The sequence below is a fragment of the Varanus komodoensis genome, unplaced genomic scaffold (assembly GCF_004798865.1).
Source record: "Varanus komodoensis strain SLA01 unplaced genomic scaffold, ASM479886v1 scaffold1, whole genome shotgun sequence".
Lineage (NCBI taxonomy): Eukaryota > Metazoa > Chordata > Lepidosauria > Squamata > Varanidae > Varanus > Varanus komodoensis.
Window position 1 is genome coordinate 40,977,615 of NW_025335268.1, and position 18,305 is coordinate 40,995,919.

An 18,305-nucleotide genomic window follows, 5' to 3' on the forward strand; every position below is an offset into this window, starting at 1 on the left:
GATCCTCCATGAGATTCCAGTTTCTTAAAATAGCCAATAACCTTTCACTGTGCTCTTGTTGGATCCATGCTGAATCATGCATAAAGTATCCTAACTGATGTAAGAGGCATATAAGGCTTTCAGAAGTCATAGCTATTTTTTCCCATTGATTGATTCCCACTGATTCCCAGTGAATATACTCAAGTTAGGTTAATTTTCTTCCACTTTAGCCATTATTTCTCACAAATAAATCTGGGGCTTAGAGTTGCTAGAAAACACCTAATCAATTCACAGAGCTACAGTTCCTGTTTTGGTTTATCAGTCAATCCCTCTTCCCAAGGAACTCAGGAAACTGTACATCTCCATGTGAGGAATAGCTGCCCACTAATGAAACTCAGTACCCTTGACAAACTATAGTCCCTAAGATTCTTTGGGGAAGTGATGACTGTTTAAAGCAGAATAAAAGGGTCTTGGATATGTGATGTGAACGCAGGGGGGATGGGAGGTGGCTTTTGGAGCACCAAAGGCAAGCTGGCCACATGTTGCTGAGGAGCAGAGGCCGACCATGAGGGAAAGTGTTACAGGAAACACATGTGCATGCCTGGCATACCTCTTCAGTTAGGTGGTTCCCAGCAATTCTTGGGAACTGTCAAAAAACACCCCTGTTCTTAACCCATTAAATTTAGGACTCTGACATAGTGGCAGCTGCCAGCCATGAACCAGCCAAAATAAGTCTTTGAGAGATGGTGAGGGAGGGACAGTGACCCTGGCTTCAGGGATGTAGTGATTCCCCTGAGGGTCCCCCCAAAAATAAGTGGGCTCCCCCATACTACACCCTTGGATATGGCATTGCACTGAGAGGGACTTTCAAATTCCCCACACAGGCTGTAGAAACCACTTTGTAGGCTCAGCTCATGCTCTGATCAAACAGGAATTGGACACTAGTCACTTCCTGTTTGGGTGGCGCAGGGGTCCTGCCATTCTCAGAGCCTGGGAAGAGGGCCCAGCAACTACATGAGACCACTGAAGACTGGAGGAAAGCCTGCTGTGAGTGATGGAAGGTGATCCCAGCAACCCTGTAATATGGCCAGACCAAAACCTGGGAATCAGAAGATGGGGGGGGGGGGGACTGCATGGAACTGGACAATGCAACATCCACTAAGTTGTTTCTAATGCTGGTTTGATTATCTCTTTCATTCTCACATTCCAAGCATTTTAAAGTTTGCATATATTTCATACATTCTTTGCTAGGCTAGGTATAATATGAGACTATGGCTTCCTAGCTAAATCTTACTTACTCTGGTGGTGCTCCATGATTGGCTGCATGAACACTGCAGAGAAGCGTTGCAGGGGCATTCCACAGCCACGAGTAGGGCTAAAGTGGAGACAGGGCCATGAGCATGCGCATCCCTATCCCCCCCGCCCCTTCTTGCCATGGGTCTGTGTACCTTTAGCTAAATGTGATTCCAAAGCTTCCCAGACTGAGCGCTGGCAAGGCAAGGCTCATGCCTTCAGCAGGTTATGAGTGTGCTTACAAAGCCCACCATTGCTGCTGGGCTTGTGGGGATGTTTGGTGGTGGGTGTTGTGTGTGAAGCTTCTCACCTTCCCACTCGAGGTCTCTATGCAGTCCCGGTTAGAATAGCGGGACTCCTTCTAAGTTCTGCCGCTCTGCTGGCACCCTGCCCTCTCACTCTGCCTACTTTTTGGTTTTTGCTCTTGCGTTCCAATGCCACCCCAGTATTGGGGTCAAGGAGCCCTAAAACCAGGCTAAGCCTTGTCTGGTAGACTTAAGTGGACTATATAATTGTGAGATTGCTTATAGGGGTAAGTAGGCCACGTGTATATTTAGAACTGCCATGTAATTGCAGTCATATATATGGTTTTGCTCTTCACATCTTAAAGCAGACAGGTTCCTTTTTGCATCCTGTGAAGCTTAGGAAGAGTTCTGCACAACATGTGATCCACCAAGCTGAATGCAGCCACCAGGGCTCACTAAATGTCCTGCCTTTACTGCTTGGCTAGAACTGAGGGTTGTCAAGCATTTGGCAGGCCAGAATGAATGGCTGGTGTGCTGCATTCGGCTTGGTTGATCACAGTTGCGCAAGCCTGATTTAAAGATCGTTTCTGTCCCACTGCACAAAGCAGGGCAATATCATTAAAAAGCACATTTCTCAGCATCCGGAAATGTCAAGCTCACATAGCAGTGCCAGAAGGATATATTTCCCTTGGAAATGAGATCATGCATACATTTAGCCACATTCCATATTTTTTGCTAATGCATTAATTTATGCATAGATATTATTTTTTTTCAAAGCACTGCTATGCGGGCTGATAGCCAGACCATGAAGAACCATCAGACAGCAATGAAGAAAGATTTTGCAGTGTCAATGCTTAATTGAAAAGGATGCCAGACATGGCACTGGAACTGTTTCTGAGGATAAGATGCATTGAGAAGCAAAACATATTGCATGAAAAACTGGAGAGATAACTCATGCAAATAAAAGAGCACTCTAAAATCTACCTATAAATAAGAAAATAGTTTAAATTTTTTTGCATTAAATCTGAATATGTATATGTTCTCTGCAGCAAAAACCTTGCCCTTAACAATCCACAATCTGTTACGTGCAAATTGGTGCATACAAAGTAAAATGAATGATTGATAACTTGAATCCTTTGCTCTTAGACACCAATTTCCATATGCAAATATATGTTTTGTGGCCAAAAACAGAAGATGGCTAATGTGAAACCACAATTTATTTTCCAATATTATCACACATAATCCTGAAGATTAACATAATTGAGCATGGGATGACTTGCAGCAGCTTATACCCCACACAAACTCTGATTGTTGTGGCTGCAGTCAAGAAAGAGCTATTTTCCATGTTTAGAATGTCCGAAGGTCTCATTTTAGCCATTTGTGCCTGTGGATCAGGAAAGTTAAAACTGCCTTAAATCAGAAGGGAGCCCCAGATGCAAGGGGCCATCTTGACAGTTTGAGACTCTGTAGTCCTACAGTCCAAGCCTCCCTGACAATTCCTTTCAATTAAGGATATAAATGGAATCCCCTCCTGAGAATAAAATAAAAATAAGTAACTGTATCTAATAGTTGAGGACCATTCAAGCATAGACTGAATAATGTGGTTTATATTGTTCTGGCATGGAGAATGGTTGTCTGAATGCTCTAAAATGCACGTTGGGCTGTTCAAACCTCTGTGTTAATTAGTCTAAAATGATCATCAAAGTGAGTGGCTTGTCTCTATGAGTGACTTAAGATGCTAAAGCAACAGCTGTCCAGAGAAGGAGTTCTAAGACTAGTTCCTGCACTAGTTCATGGCATAGTTCTGCTACGGCTGCAAAAAGAGGAGCCCTTCACTTGCTCTTGTAACCAAAGACTGATCACTTTTCTCCGTATAATTCAAGTGAGCAAAGGCAGTTAGTGAGACTAGTGACAGACTATTATAACCCCTCAAAATGAAAACTGTGTTTTAGTTCTTTCATAAAATATTAGGAGACACTTTCTCCATCATACTTACATCATACTTCTTCCTATAGTTATTTCAGTGTTATCAACGGTTGGCTTACAGTGCTAAGCCATGGGTTACATTCCCTAGCAGAGCCAATGGCCAGTTGGCTAGGAATGATGGGAGTTGCTGTCCAGCACAACTGGAAAGTATCACTTACTGCTCTTCTAACCCTCGTTTCTTAGTGGCCTCTTCCTTTCTGTATAATCTGTTCCAATAGGCTCTCCAGACCACCTGTGCTTGGACTTTGAACATGGTGGATCATTCTGCTGCACAGCCTTTAGCTACAGACTGGAACTAAGTTCCTTGTCTCGTTTGCCTTCTTGCATTTTCTGGCCATCGTGCCCCCTTTTGTGTTTTTTCTTTAGACATTTCATGAGAGAATAATCTTCTTTACCTCTAGTCAGCCACTGTATTTTCAGTTTGCTTCAGACTATTAGCGCAGGCCTTCTCATCTCCTCTCACCCCTCAATAGGATATCCATTAGAGATGAAGACACAAGGCAGTTGGCTTGCATTTTAATGCGAACTGAAGTTCCACTTCCCAACCAAGACAAAGCAAAATGCAGTTCACTGTTGGTGTTCATGCTTCTCTAAAATTGCAGTGGTCCTGCACATCAGGGGAAGGTGTGTTGCACATTCAGAAACACACACACAAAAGTGTACAAGTTTTCATGATGGACTTTAAAAAGAAAATGGTGAACTGATGCAGAAAGAGGAAAATCCAAATTTAAGATGGGGTGAATGGGAAGCACAAACTGACAGATTTGTGTGTCCATACACCCACTGTGATTTGTCCCTGTGATTTGTCAGCTTTCAGCCAGCAGTAGGAGAGGTACCCACCAACTGATTGTATTGTGGATGCACCCGCTACTGCACAAGTCAAGAGGGTCACAATGTCAGCAATTATGTAAAGCCAAATAGCCAAGTGCCTCTTCACATTTTGTTCTTGAAGACAAGGTGCTTTCTGAATCCAGCCTGAGAGAGCAGAGGAGGCACCCACAACAGCATCATCTCAGGATGCTTCCTTTAAAATGTGCAAATAAATTAAATGCCTTGGAGCTCAGATGCCTGATGATGGACATTTGCAGTCAAGTGCACAGATTTGGGAGTTGCTTCCTTGAGAAATAATACACTCCCTGATGTGCAGTTTCAGGGAGATGCCATCCTGTGACAGCTCGGCAAGATAAATTGTCTGTGATTTCTCTTGACTTCCTAACGATAATTGTGTCAGCTGACATTTTCAGTGAAATTATATGTTTTCACTGGGCTGTGGGGGGATCAATATAACACATATATGTCCTATGAATATGAAGGTACTTTCTATGAGCAATGTACATTACCACCAAATGAAGCTGAATGTGGCTTGATAGAAAATGCTAAAAGAATTGCAATAGGTATTTGTGATAGATTACTTGTATCTAAAATGGGCTCTCGTGTGCCCTTTAAAGGACAAGCGTCCACTTATGCCAATATATTAATTGAGACATTTCTGTAGTTGGCAGAGTTCAGGAAAGGAATATATCGTATCATACCACCCCAAAGCATGCATGGAGCTCACTTCCAAGACTCATAGTAAAAATACTTGGAAAGTGCCTCATTTTAGGAAGCAGGGTCAGCATCCACTTCTATAAAAAGATCTCATGCATGGGCATAATTCACAGCTAATTTAATTACACAATGAAACATAGACACAAACACACACATGAGTTAAAGATGTATGTATTTACTTTTTTTCATATCGTTTCTTTTATGGAATTCAAAGTGGTAGATATAAGGCTGTATCCAATGGAATCCATTGTTTGGGAGAGTGGACACAACAGGTCCATCCAGCAGCCCCCTCATGGCTATGAAACACACTACAGAGGATTCAGACACCCTCATGGGTAGATCTGTGCAACATGTAAGGATGCAGGGTGGAGGGAGGAAGGGGACGTTCTCAGATGGTCCTTGAAAAAGGCAATGACCACACCCACACTGCTGAGCTTCAGCTGCATTGAGAGCCAGTGTGGTGTAGTGGTTAAGCGCGTGGGGCTGGGAGTCAGAGGATCTGGGTTCTAGTCCCCGCTCAGCCATGGAGCCAACTGGGTGACTTTGGGCCAGTCACAGACTCTCAGCCCAACCCACCTCACAGGGTGGTTGTTGTGAGGATAAGATGGAGGAGGAGAATGATGTAAGCTGCCTTGAGCCCTTTGTCGGACAAAGGCAGGATATAAATCAATCAATCAATCAATCAATCATTTATACTATTAAAAATAAAACTAATCCTGCATTGGAAAATACACCATGTTCTACAGGAGGTTCCTAAGAAAACATCTTGAATCTTTCCTTCAATATCCATGGGAATCCTGCATCCGAACCTGAATCCCAACATATTCTCACGCAGTTGTTTCTCTGTAGTATGAAAACATCAGAATTGGCCATCAGTGAGGATAAAGCTAAACTAGGAAAGCAAAAGACTGAACTGAGCCAAGGTACCAAAAAACCCAACTGGCCCACCTGGAGGTTTCATGAAGATGCCACAACAGCACTTGATTGTCAGCTGGAACTTGTGGAGTGGGGAGGTGGGTTTGGAGGGAGCCTTCCATCAGACAGTGTGTCTCAGTGGCAGAGCTCCTGCTTCGCCTGCAGGATGACCCAGCTCCAATACCCAGCTTCCCTAGGTCAGACTGGGAAGACTCTTGCCTGAAACCCTGCAGAGCCACAGCCAGTGTGGCCAGTACTGGGTCTGATGGACCAACAGGCTGTCTCAGTTCAAGGCCAGCTTTCTATCAGCCAGTCTTTTTCTCCTGCTAGATGGGGCAAAGAAGCCACTAAAACCTAGTATAATTCTTTCCTCATCTAGCAAGGCGTTAATGATTAGACTCTAATTAAGGTGTTATGAAGAGGTCACATTGTATCATCGCTTTGTGATGGGGCAATTTCAAAAGGAGTTTAAAAAAAATTAGCTGCCCATCTCCCCAGCTAATTCAAGGATATTTGGCTTGGCTAATTATCTTTCTCAAGATGACTAATCATTGAATGTTTTCATACATGAGATTTAAATTGTCCCTACAGTTTCTCTCACAGTATTTATGTGAAGTCTGATCACTGTGGATCAGATATTTGACTTGAGAGCAAGCATTCTGAACAATAGGGGTATTAAATATATCCAATTTACAAGCAATTAAAAGAACAGTCACTTTAAGTCTGTGACTCGATGCACACATACCTGACTGGGAGTAAGCCCCACTAAATACAATGGGACTTACTTCGGAGTAAATAAGCATAGCATTGTTGCACTTTCAATCTCAAATAAAATCTTTTCCTGAATATGGGATGCACTCTGATGAAATTACATGTAGAGAAACTCATGTTTACACAGCATGACAACCCATACTCAAGGCTGAATATAGGTTCAGTGTGGATTACCATTGAACCACAGCTTGTTTTTGAAATTTGGGTTTTTGTGTGAATGCAGCTATGCTAATAAATCACAGCTTAACTACAAACAACCAACAAAGAGAACACAAGAGCTGTGAGCTGAGACTGTTTATGATTAACACTGCAACTGAGTTTGTACAACACAAAAATCTATAGCTCAGTCAAACCCATGGTTCAATGACAACCCGCACCAAACCCAAACCAAGCCTTGAGGTGGATTGTAGCATTGTGTGAACCCAGTCATTGACTCTAGCTATGACTTTCTTCTTTGTTGTTTAATAATAATAATTTAATAACAAAATCTCTCTCACTGGTTTACAAAAATTAAACTTCCCAAATACCACATAATAAAAAATACCCAAGTTTAGAAGAGAATAAAACTAGAGTAAAAACTATTAGCAGGATCTAAATCTAAAAACACAACATACTAATTACAAAGATGAAGGACACAAAGCTTGTGGGGCACAAGAAAGAATATTGGGAAGGGCATGCTGCAGGCTGGGTGCCGTCAGATGAAAAAGCTCTCGCCTTAGAATTCATTCGAAGTGCCTCGAAGGATGATTCTATACTTTGGGTGAGTATATACAGGAGGAAACACACTTTCACTTGGTCTTACCCTGAGCCATTTAGGGCTTTAATTACTAGCACTTCATATTGCATCCAGAAACAGAGTAGCCCAGCCTCCAAGGTAAGAGCCGGAATCACCAAAATTTAAATGGACCAATCCACATTCGCAGCCGGAAATTCCAACCAGTGAACATCTGTCATCGCTACTTGGTCAGCACAGGTATAAAAGAGGACTGCAGCATGTATTCTGGCTTGATTGTCTTGTGTTTGGGATGAAATTTATTCTCAAGACCAAACTTGAGATTCTTTCCCTCTCATTCTTGCTGTGCTTAATTGGGATCACTCACCAAGACCAGACGCCTTGTGTCCTAAAAGGACAAAGAGAAGCTATGGGCACAGATTTAGAATAGGAAAGGGTCTAACCCAATCATTTTTTACCAACACTCAGAGCTGCTTTTAACTTAAAAATAAAACAAAACCTATAGGAAAGCCAATTGTGGGTGAAGAAGTAGTTCATGCATTATTACTGCAGTCACTCCTGCTGGCTTTTATCTTGGTTACAACTTTGGTTTTATGCTGTTTTAAACTTATTATTTACTATATCATTTTATTTCAGGGTTTTAAGCTTTGCCTTGTAAACTGCCCGGAGAGTTTCAGCTAATGATACAGAAGTGTAAAATTAAATACAGCAGTGTAGCTTGTCCCAAAGTTGTTGCTGAACCTGCCATGACTGGCAAATGAATGCCCCTTCTTTGACCCATGTCCAATAGGATGCCACTACAGCAAAAGTAGGGGAAGTAAGACTCTCTCTGTATTGGAAAGTGAAGCTGTATTTTGATTCTCATGGATTTGCATAATCTATAAACAAGAGAATTCCATATGATTTCAAGCTGAAGGGAGACAAATCCATTCTGGTTAGTTTTAGGGGCATTTGTTTTGCTCTTCTTTTAAATGACAGTAATTATTTGGCTCTTGACCTGTATACTTTAAAAAAGGGAGTGTTGATTTTTTCTGGAAGTTTGTGTAGTGACAATCACAAAGAATCTAATGCTTACAAACCAAGTTACAATTTTTGTAACTTAACTGGGATTAGTTAAATCCTAGGCACGCTCTATAGGAGTCACATTTAACTCAGTAGGCTTACTTTGAAGTAAACATGTATAATATCAGGCTGCGCATAACTGCAAAATACCCTGTACATAAAACCACATTTACACAACAATTATATCTGTGAGATGTTTGTAATGGTGTAAAGTGATAATGTCACCACACTGTATTGATCAAAAGCATCATCAGGGATATTCTATGTGCATGCATGTGTGCACATGTGGTGTCCTTGCAATTAGGGACTATTTCACTTTAAAAGGCAGCTAAGGGTGCAATCCTAAGGCCTCCCAAAATCATCTGGAGGGTCATAGGGTTCAGAGATCCCATCCCCCAGTGGCCAGTGTGGAAAAAACCATGCTAGCTGCCTCTCCAACAGTACAAATGCACCTTGGGCAGAGGAAAAGAGGTGTGTCAGGGCAGAGAAGGGAGGCTGCCTAGGCCATTCCCCTATTGGTGTCCCAGCCGCCTTCCCTCTCCCTCCCTTCCCTCGATGCATTTGGATAGCTGAAAATGGCCACCTCAATAAAATGCATGGGTGAGATGCCCTGGTGGCAGAGATCCCTGCTGCCAAGCCGTGCTTGTGCATTTGGATGCACGTAAGCGCCTGAGTTCAGACGCTTACGTGCACCGAGGGACATGATAGTATCGCACCCTGACTGAAGGAGAATAGGGAATGCCTAGGGAAAGTTACGGCCTTGGCCTGTAAAGCACATAGAAGTTTAAAATGCATGTCTCAGTATGATTTGTTTACACAGTTTTGCCTTGGAGAGGGAGTAGCATATGTCATAAATAAAGAATAGTCATTACCTTCTCTCAGCAAAAGATTTCTCTATATCTGCAAGGAGTTGTGCAGTTGAAGGTCAGGAGTATGCAACAATTGGAGCAGACTGGTATTTTTTTATCCCTGATTTTGTTACAAAAGGAACTGTGCTAATTATTATTCCCTGTTCCAGCATGTTTCAAAAATAGACTATTCCACACTTTAAATGGCTAACACCACCCTAAACCAAATCAGTCATGACTCCAATTGAAGGCTTCTTTATTTCACAAAGCTACCCTGCACATGGAATTTGTTTTATTCAGCCATAATTTGGATATAGAAGTATTGTGCACCCTCTTACTCATTGTCATAAAAGGACATTGTAAACTTTGGTATAAAAGGACATTCTGCACAAAATATTGCAAAACCAGTCTCAGATTTTGCATGTAAAGAGATAGTGACCATTGTCTTGACTAGACATCACAAGACATTTTTCCTCATAGCCAACTTTAATTATTTTGAACGTGGTTCATTCTGGTCCTCTAAAAATTATGGCTTCCAGTTTAAAACAGCCCTTTCTCCCCAACACCATCATAATTCTTTCTTGCAATTACTAGAAAGTAAGTGTCTGGCAACTCACAGTGCGTGAACATATGGTGACATTTGTCCCTTCTCATACTTGTACAGATACAGAGATCTTTGCCTATAGCAACTCAGTCTATGAAATAAGTAAGAGCAATATTTTGGACATTCTTCTTTGCATCCCATACTATCCACAGAGAAGAGAGTTCCTGAGATCAGCATTCTTTATTTTTCTTTTAACAACCTTTGTCTTCACTGGAGCAAAAATGCCACTGACATTAGACACTGATTCCACCCCCCCCCCCCCCGACTCCCACCCCAAGACTGTAGGACTTGCCTCATCGAAAATCTATAAACTTCATTACTGAACTGGCACTTTTTCTGTGAGAATGATTTCTCTTTGCCATTATTAACTTTTCCTGTAGATTTCCACATCTGCTACCTATTTAATTGGAAATAAAAGACTGCTTGAATTTAGAATTATTCTGAGAGAGAAAGGAGGGAAGGAGTTGGTTTAAGCAACATGTAAGAACACCAGATTAGTCAGACTTCTGTGCATGTGTGCGTGCATGTGTGCGTGTGTACAAGTGCATGTGTTTCTGTTTTCAATATACACTTAGACATTCAACCTACTTATATACACAATAGTTCCATCTCAACAATGTGGATTCAAAAAAGCTGTTTGGTAATAGTCCATTTTAAGTACTCTTCTTGTACTTAAATATTCTCGGGGAAGTATAAATAAGTTTCATTTTATTATCCACAGGAAAGGTTGATGGCTAAACAAAAACAAAACCATCAGTGACTTGTCTCCATGGGGAAGCATTTATATCAATAACAATTTTTAAAATGTTAAAATCATAGTATAGTCTCCATTTCCCTTCTAATATTAAAAGATTTATGATTAATGGTATGAGAGCTACAGTTCATGAGACAAGAGCCAGAACACATCTATTACATAAATCTATTTTACACAGTTCATCCTAACTTAGGTTGATTTGTGAGATATTGCCAATGGCCATAACGGAAAGATTGGTTCAACACAAAATGAAGCATAGATACCATAAGTACCACATACCACAGTCAAATGGTACAGACTTAAAGGTATACATTTAACACTCACCTAGTCATACACTCTGATATAGCTATTTCTTAGCCTCATTTCCTCGAAATGGAAAATTACCTATCTTTCAGAGTTAAAGTTGAATCAAGACTACAAAGTGATTCAGATATAAGCAATTCTACAAAATCACCAATATGAGCTACTTTTGTTATACCCACCTTCAGTATGGACAGCAGATACGTATGTCCAGTTGTAACGTTTGACTATGTCAAGCATCGCTCTGGCTTGAAGAATATCAGATGGAACCACCCTCAAGAAGTATTTGTACAAAGTTTTGTCACTTAGGTCTATACTGGTTGCAGAATAAGCAATCTGTGGAATATCAAAGAGCTGAAGCAGATTTTGAACTTGGATGGCCACAGAACTGGAACCTGGGCCAATAACACCAGCAATTGGTTTTTTAGCCCTGATTTGGTGGTGATATAAAGGGTCAGGCAGGCAGCGGCCAAGAGCATCTTTCTCATCTCGGATGGAAATCAAGGAGTCCCTTATGAATTCAATACTCTGCTCCAAGGCGACAGAGGAATGCCAACAAGAATCTCGGATTTCACTGCCTAAAGTGATGTTGGGAAGCAGAAATGGGTCTGAATTAATTTTATCCAGAGTGTGAAACATGGCCTCAACTCTCTGTATGCCATATTGCTCTCTGATCTCCCCACATTTCCTCTCTGGTACTTTCTCAGCTGGGGGCTGGTGATGAACTGAAAAGAGGGCTCCTATAATGACATCACCATCCATTCTGGCTACTGATCTTTGGGAGGAAGCACCTGAGATCAACACTTTTCTGCCGGCATTCTTGGGGAAGAAGTCCGTCTCCAGGAGGATAGCTGGGAAGAACACCAGCAGCACTCCTATCATTTTATTGCAAGAAGCCGTCCAGATCCAAGTGACCAGTTTCATGGGTTCTTCCTGCCTGTACATTATTATGGACATGAAGAAGGCAGCAGACTCTCTCTAGTGCTTCATTCCTCAAGTGCTCCAAATCCCATTACACTGTGGTCTTAAAGAAAATAGCCTGGAGGGGCGACAGAAGTCATCTTAGGAGTAAACTGTAGCCTGTTGACATAGAAGAAAGAACAGAATGCATCAATCAGCTAAAAGTATGTCACAGCAGAGCTTCATAAAGGTCACATTCTTTATAAGCATCTTGGTCCCCCTGTCTGGAATATTAGTAGACACCAAATCAACTGGCTCCAGATGGCAGGTCACTCTCAAATGCAAATCTCAAGGAAAGATAATGGGGACGAGTGGCAAAACACTGTTATACTTCCACACATATGGACACATTGCACATAGAATTATCTAATATAAAATGGTGAAGGCATCCATTGCATCCATAAAAGTACATACTGTTAAATGACTGATGCATTCATTAGCTGACCTGTGTGTGAGCAGATGCATCCATCCATACCTGACTACCTGCATGTGTATCCTTTACTCCATCCTTTGTGCACTGAGACAAGTTGCAGTCACCTGCAATCTGACATTGGAGGTGGGGATCAGGGGAACCTCTTGCAAGTTTTGGAACTACCAAAGCTTGTTTAATCAGATATTAGTATCATTAATGGTCTTGCCAAGGATCAGAAAGCTATCCCCGTTTCAAACATCTTCGAAAAGAAAGGGGGCGAAATCCTTAGAAAAAAATAAAATGTCATTTAAAGGTCAAGACTGATTAAAGAAAAAAAGGTGCAGCCTTTCCCAGTTAGATTAATCTTTGTTGTTTGAAAGGGAAAGCTGTAGTTCGACAAGAGACACAACTATGCAAGCCGTGGGAAATACATATTAGTTACTAAGGCAACCGCAGGCAAAGTCCTGATGTGCTTCTCTGGCAGCGCTTGCTTTTCATGCAGACTTTGGGCAGGAGAGTGGTGACAAGCCAGGCGGCTGGAGTTTAAGTAGTTTAATGCGATTTAAAAGGCGATCGGCCGCTGGTTTGAGTTAATTGCAGAAGGGAAACGGACGTTTCGCTTGGCTAGGCTGCCTTGGCTCCCCTGTTGCACAGGCTGGGATGTTTATGGCTTTCAGGACCCTGGACAGCGTCCACGCCGACCTGATTCGCAGCGAGTTCCTCCGTTCGCGGAAGCAGCGATTCCGGGGCGATGCTAAGCAATTTCGCCCCAAAACTTCTTGCACTCGCCGCTGTTATCTTTCACACACACGCGCGCACACACACCTACCTTTCGCCAGCCTCCCGCCAATCCCCGAAAACATGCAGGGATACATACAGAGGATTCCAGTTGTAGCAGTTTCTCCTCCCCATCCTTTCCGATAGGCTTTGAATGCCTATAAAATCAAGCGATGGTGGTGCGTTTCGCTATCGCAAGGCAGATTTCAACTTGCTCCCCCTCCCTTCCTCCCTCTCTCTTTCCCCGCACGGACAGTAATCTGGCAGCCTATACGGAGGTTTGAGGAGAAGGAGGAAGATGAAAGGGGGCCAAGGGTGGTACTCTGAGGAGAGCAGCAATCGCCAGTGCTCTCTGCCCACGCACACACAGGCAGAATACAGCCGGGGGTCTCCAGCCGGTCAGCCAGATGCGTCTGAAACGGGTGCTTCGGGAACGTCGGTCGTCTGGCTCTCCCGCCTGCAGCATTCCTGCCCGGTCCCTTTGCAAGATCAAACTTCAAAGACCTACCTGAATCCAAATCCACGAGACAGTCGCCTCCTTCCTCGCATCGAAGCGCTCATTGCCAGTTCTCCTGCTCACATTTGCCTTTGCCACCGTCTGGTACTACAGGCAGATGGAAGGAGATGGGCTGTACGTGACTGCCCTCTTTCTTCCACGTTGTTTTACCGCATGAAGCAGAAAAGGGGGCGGGGGAGAGAACAGGTCATTCCAGGCTCCACTGTTATCTCACACAGAAAGATCAGTCGTCCTCTCCCCTGCCTTCCCCTCTCGCTTTCCCCTCACTTTGCCAGCTCCTGTCTGGTAAGCAAGAATACACACACGCGCGCACACGCACACACACGCACACGGGTGGGGGGGGTTGGTTTTATCTGTTTCAGCGCCAGCAATCCTTTACTTCCCAGTCACACACGCATCTGTGGCGATGAGAGTTTGTGAGAAAAAGGGCAGGGGGAGTTCAGAGGTACAGAACTAGACATGCTAATTGTCTTCCTGCCAGAAGATTTCTTATTTGATCCTTTTTATCACTGTATTTAAATATTGACATTTTCAGTGACAATTGAACGTAAGGCATTACTACTGAGTAAACTCACCCATCCTTTCAACCTGTTGAGTTAAAAATCTGCTAGAACAAAGCAGAAGCCCAAAATGGGAAGAGATGGGGAGTTTTCCAGTGAGCCTAAGCATTAGTGTTCAGAGGCATGTCAGATTAAAACAATCTCAGACTAAATAATGGCATTGACCTCCCTGCTACACTGACTGAACTACAGGACCCAGGTGTTTCAGTTCATTATGAGAAAGTTAAAGTTAGAGCAGTATTCTGCTGGGAACACCAGATGCAACTGGGTTGGTAGCTGCCCTACTTCTGAAAAGGCAAAGACACCTTGTGCGAGGCTATGACTGTAGAAATACCAGAACTGTTTTATGTACCCTTATGATCCATGAATTTCTACGCAGTGTGATATGTGTTAACCTTATTCAATTGGTTTATAAACTGTGTTTATATCTGAGCAGTATTCATTTAAAAGATGTAAATACTGTATGTGATTTTTAAGGGAAATTGTATTTATTTTCAAAAATTAATTATCTTTTTGCCTGAAGGACACTCAAGGTGATGTACAACCCACAGAATACAGTTAAATAACAACATCAGATTTTAAAATAACCAACACTAGATGAACTATTAGAAAGCATAACAGCTAAAATACCATACATACTGCCTGGAGAAATAAAAAGTGTCCATTCTGTATTTGTATTTCATCATTGAGGCAGTCTGACAAGTCTTCCCAGGTTGCTGGCTGCAGTTCAACCAGTGAGAGAATCTTATGCCCCAAGCTTCACAGGTTCTCAGGTATGTATAAAGAAAAGAAAAGAAATCCAATAGGGCATTGATTCAACTGACAAGAATATCTTGTCCTGTATGAACCCTCTATCATGAGATCAGCTGGAAAGGAATGATCTCAAGGAACAAGGTTCATGCAGGACAAGATATTCTTATAGGTTGAATCAATGCCCTGTACTATAGAAAAAGAATGAAACATAAGGTCTCACAGGGCATAGTTGACCAATCTATTGCAGAACCGATGAGTCAGTGGTGATTCATGGGACAAGTCTTCCCATGAAATGGTCTCAAGATAACATGTGTCAGAGTTTTAGGCTTATTTAAAAGTCTTTTGAAAATGGTAGCATTTTTATGCCTTTCTAAATAGTTGCTGTTGTTTCATGATCACAAGTCAGTCAATTATATTTTCTTACCTCTATGCCCTCAGTACTTTAAAAAACCTGTACACATTTCTATTTCTTCATATCTATGGAATCACTTGAATATGCAAAATCCACATTTCTATTTCTTGTCCGTCATCTTCTCCTTCTCCTTCTTCTGGTGGCCTTATTTTGCATAGAAATGGATAGTACCCAACTACCCAACTCTGACATTTGGACAAACTTTGCTTTCTAATGAATCTATGGTTTGCTTTAGGAAAATGTTTTCTTTCACCAACTTTTATTCTACTTCATGTCTGAATGTTTCCCCTTCCAGGAAAACATGGATTTCATTAACTACTGCACAGTTTGATGACATTACAAGATTGCTAAAGGGTTTTTATAGAACATGATAATAATGATGATGATGTTTATCAGCTAAAAACATTGACACAGTGTACAACAATGTAAAACAATATATCACAAAATAATGAAAATAAGAGCATTAAAAACAATAAAACTACACATTTTAGAAGACCAAACTGAAAAATGCATCTTCATATCCTTTCTAAAGCTCAAGAGAGCAGGGACCAATTGTAGTTCTTCAGAGAGAAAGCCTTTTACCCATGTCCAACAGAGGGACCACTGAAGATTATGGCACCCTCAAAAAGGTCTCTCCAGTAGACCTTAATAACCACAGGTTCTTAAGAAGATAGGTAGTCCCTTAGATGGTCATGGATGTCCGGAAAGTAGCTAGCAACCAGTATGGGTCTTCCACAATGTGATCCTGAAACTGTAATCAATTAGCAGCCTAACTGCTTTATTTTGTACCTACTGAAGTTTTTGGGCAGTTTTCAGGACTAGTCCCACACAGAGTGTATTGCAATGTAATCAAGGTATGGTTGCCAAGTCAAACTTATTCAGGAAGTGTTGTGGTTGGTGCAATGAACATGATTGTTCAAATATGTTGCTTGCCTCTTCTATCACTTGAAGAACCAGAGACAGCATAGGAACAAGAGCCATTCCCAAGCTACATAACTGATTCTTCAAGGGAAGTGCCGCTCCTTTCAGAACACCAATCCATGAATCAGACTTTCTCCTGACCAAGGTTGTCATGTCATGGTTTGACTGCAGTTTGTTCACTCTTGTCCATGTCATTAGCAAACCTAAGCAACATTCATGGGTTTTCTCTGCTTCCTTGGTATTTGATGATAGAACTGGGTATCACCAGCATATTGGTGGCACCTTACTCCAAAGCTCTTAATGATCTCTCCCAGTAGTTGAATATATATTATACATGTATATATAAACATGGGGGACGAAAGAGAACCCTATGGGAAGGCATAGGCCAGTGCGTATGGAGTGAAAGAGTAATCCCTCAGCACCACCTACTGGGCATGTCCTGACAAAGGAGAGTTAGCATGGGCTCCTCCAGGTTTCTTTTTTATAGACAAAAATGTTAAATAGTATATCTGCAGAAAAATCACAAGACAGAAAGATTTTTTTCATAGAACCTGATCTATCATGAGAAATATAAATTCTATAATAATTCATAATGAATTCCACAAACCTTTCTAAAATCAACAAGGCACACAGACTTCCCCAGAGATGCAGCCAATGGGGAGCTTTCATCTAGTGGTGGTTTTAAGTATCTTCAAGTGTGAAATCTAACTTAATGCATGATCCGGCACCTTGAGATGTAATGTAGATTTTGAGGCTCTTCAGGGGATTCAATATCTCCCAAGTAACACATGCTTTCTTTTCATACACTATCTCAATCTTTCCCTGGATTTAGCATGGTATTCTATATTATATATAGTCCAGTTCCTGGATTTGCCATGATCGAGAAGCAGTATCATGAGCAGATGAAAAGTTAGCAGAATGCATACATGATTCCAAAGGGGAAACAAACTTCTTCACACACTGCCCTCCAAGCAAACAGGTTCAGATGGGATAAGAGGTAAGTTAAGCTTCCATTCCAATGGTGACCCTGACTATACATATTTACTTCCACCATCTGAATGCCTGACTTCCATTGCAATGGCTAGCCTATATTTAATTTGAAAAGATTGGCAAAACAACTCTAAATATTCCATGCTTTGATTTGTTGCCTAGTTCCTTTTTTATAGCTATGGCAAATGTTCTAAAACTGTATCTATATGGAATGCAATGGCTATACCGGCAATAGTATATAGATAGATTTTGTGATGGCTTGCATGCACTCTGTAAGGAGAAGCAGACACAAATACAGAAGGAACCTGAATGTTCTAAATATAGGGATGGACACAACTGTGTCCATCTGTTAGCAGAACAGACATCACTGGCAGTGTGAATTCCTAATTCTCCTGCAGCACCCCACCTTCTTCCTAAATCTGCTTTGGAGTGGGGGACCTTCCAGGAGGGGGGCAGCAGTGGGGAAGAGGAAGAAGAGGAAGGGAGGAAGGAATTTATCTAGAAGAAAGTAAAGAATAATGCTTGGGCAGACTGGTAGGAGACAAAGGGATACATCGGATGGAAACTGAGTGGGGTGGGATACTATCCATGGACCACTTTCATTGCATTCTCCCTGTATTTGGAAGGAATGGCATATCATGGGGAAGGTGACCACAGCGCTTCCCAGCTCGCGTCAGATATGTGGGACATCATCCCTGCCTCCCAAACCAAGAACGGCCTTCTGGCCATTGGTATGGGTGGCACCCAAGTGGCAGCAGACAACCAGCCAACTGCTCCCTTTCCCAGAAAATTGCCATAAAAATATCTGGGATTAGTTGCCAGAGCCCCTCACTCAGGATAATTGACACTTGCAATGAAACCCCATGTATAAGGGGAATACTTTCAACAATAGTGAGTTCTTCCTGTTTTTGGGGGTTTTTTTGGCACAGTGAATAATCTTAGCAAGGAAAATAATGTCACATCAA

At 42.0% G+C, this 18,305-nt stretch overlaps 1 protein-coding gene across 2 annotated transcripts in view; it reads right to left on the reverse strand.

The window, feature by feature from the left end:
• Nucleotides 1-11,995, reverse strand: part of GRM1 (glutamate metabotropic receptor 1) — a 211,358-nt gene extending 199,363 nt beyond the window's left edge. The window contains exon 1 of one of the 2 annotated variants that reach the window (XM_044448852.1): nucleotides 11,221-11,995. In XM_044448852.1, the coding sequence (XP_044304787.1) occupies nucleotides 11,221-11,995 (775 nt within the window). The remainder of the gene's footprint in view (nucleotides 1-11,220) is intronic. The other variant, XM_044448861.1, reaches the window with a different exon arrangement.
• Nucleotides 11,996-18,305: the final 6,310 nt, after the last annotated feature.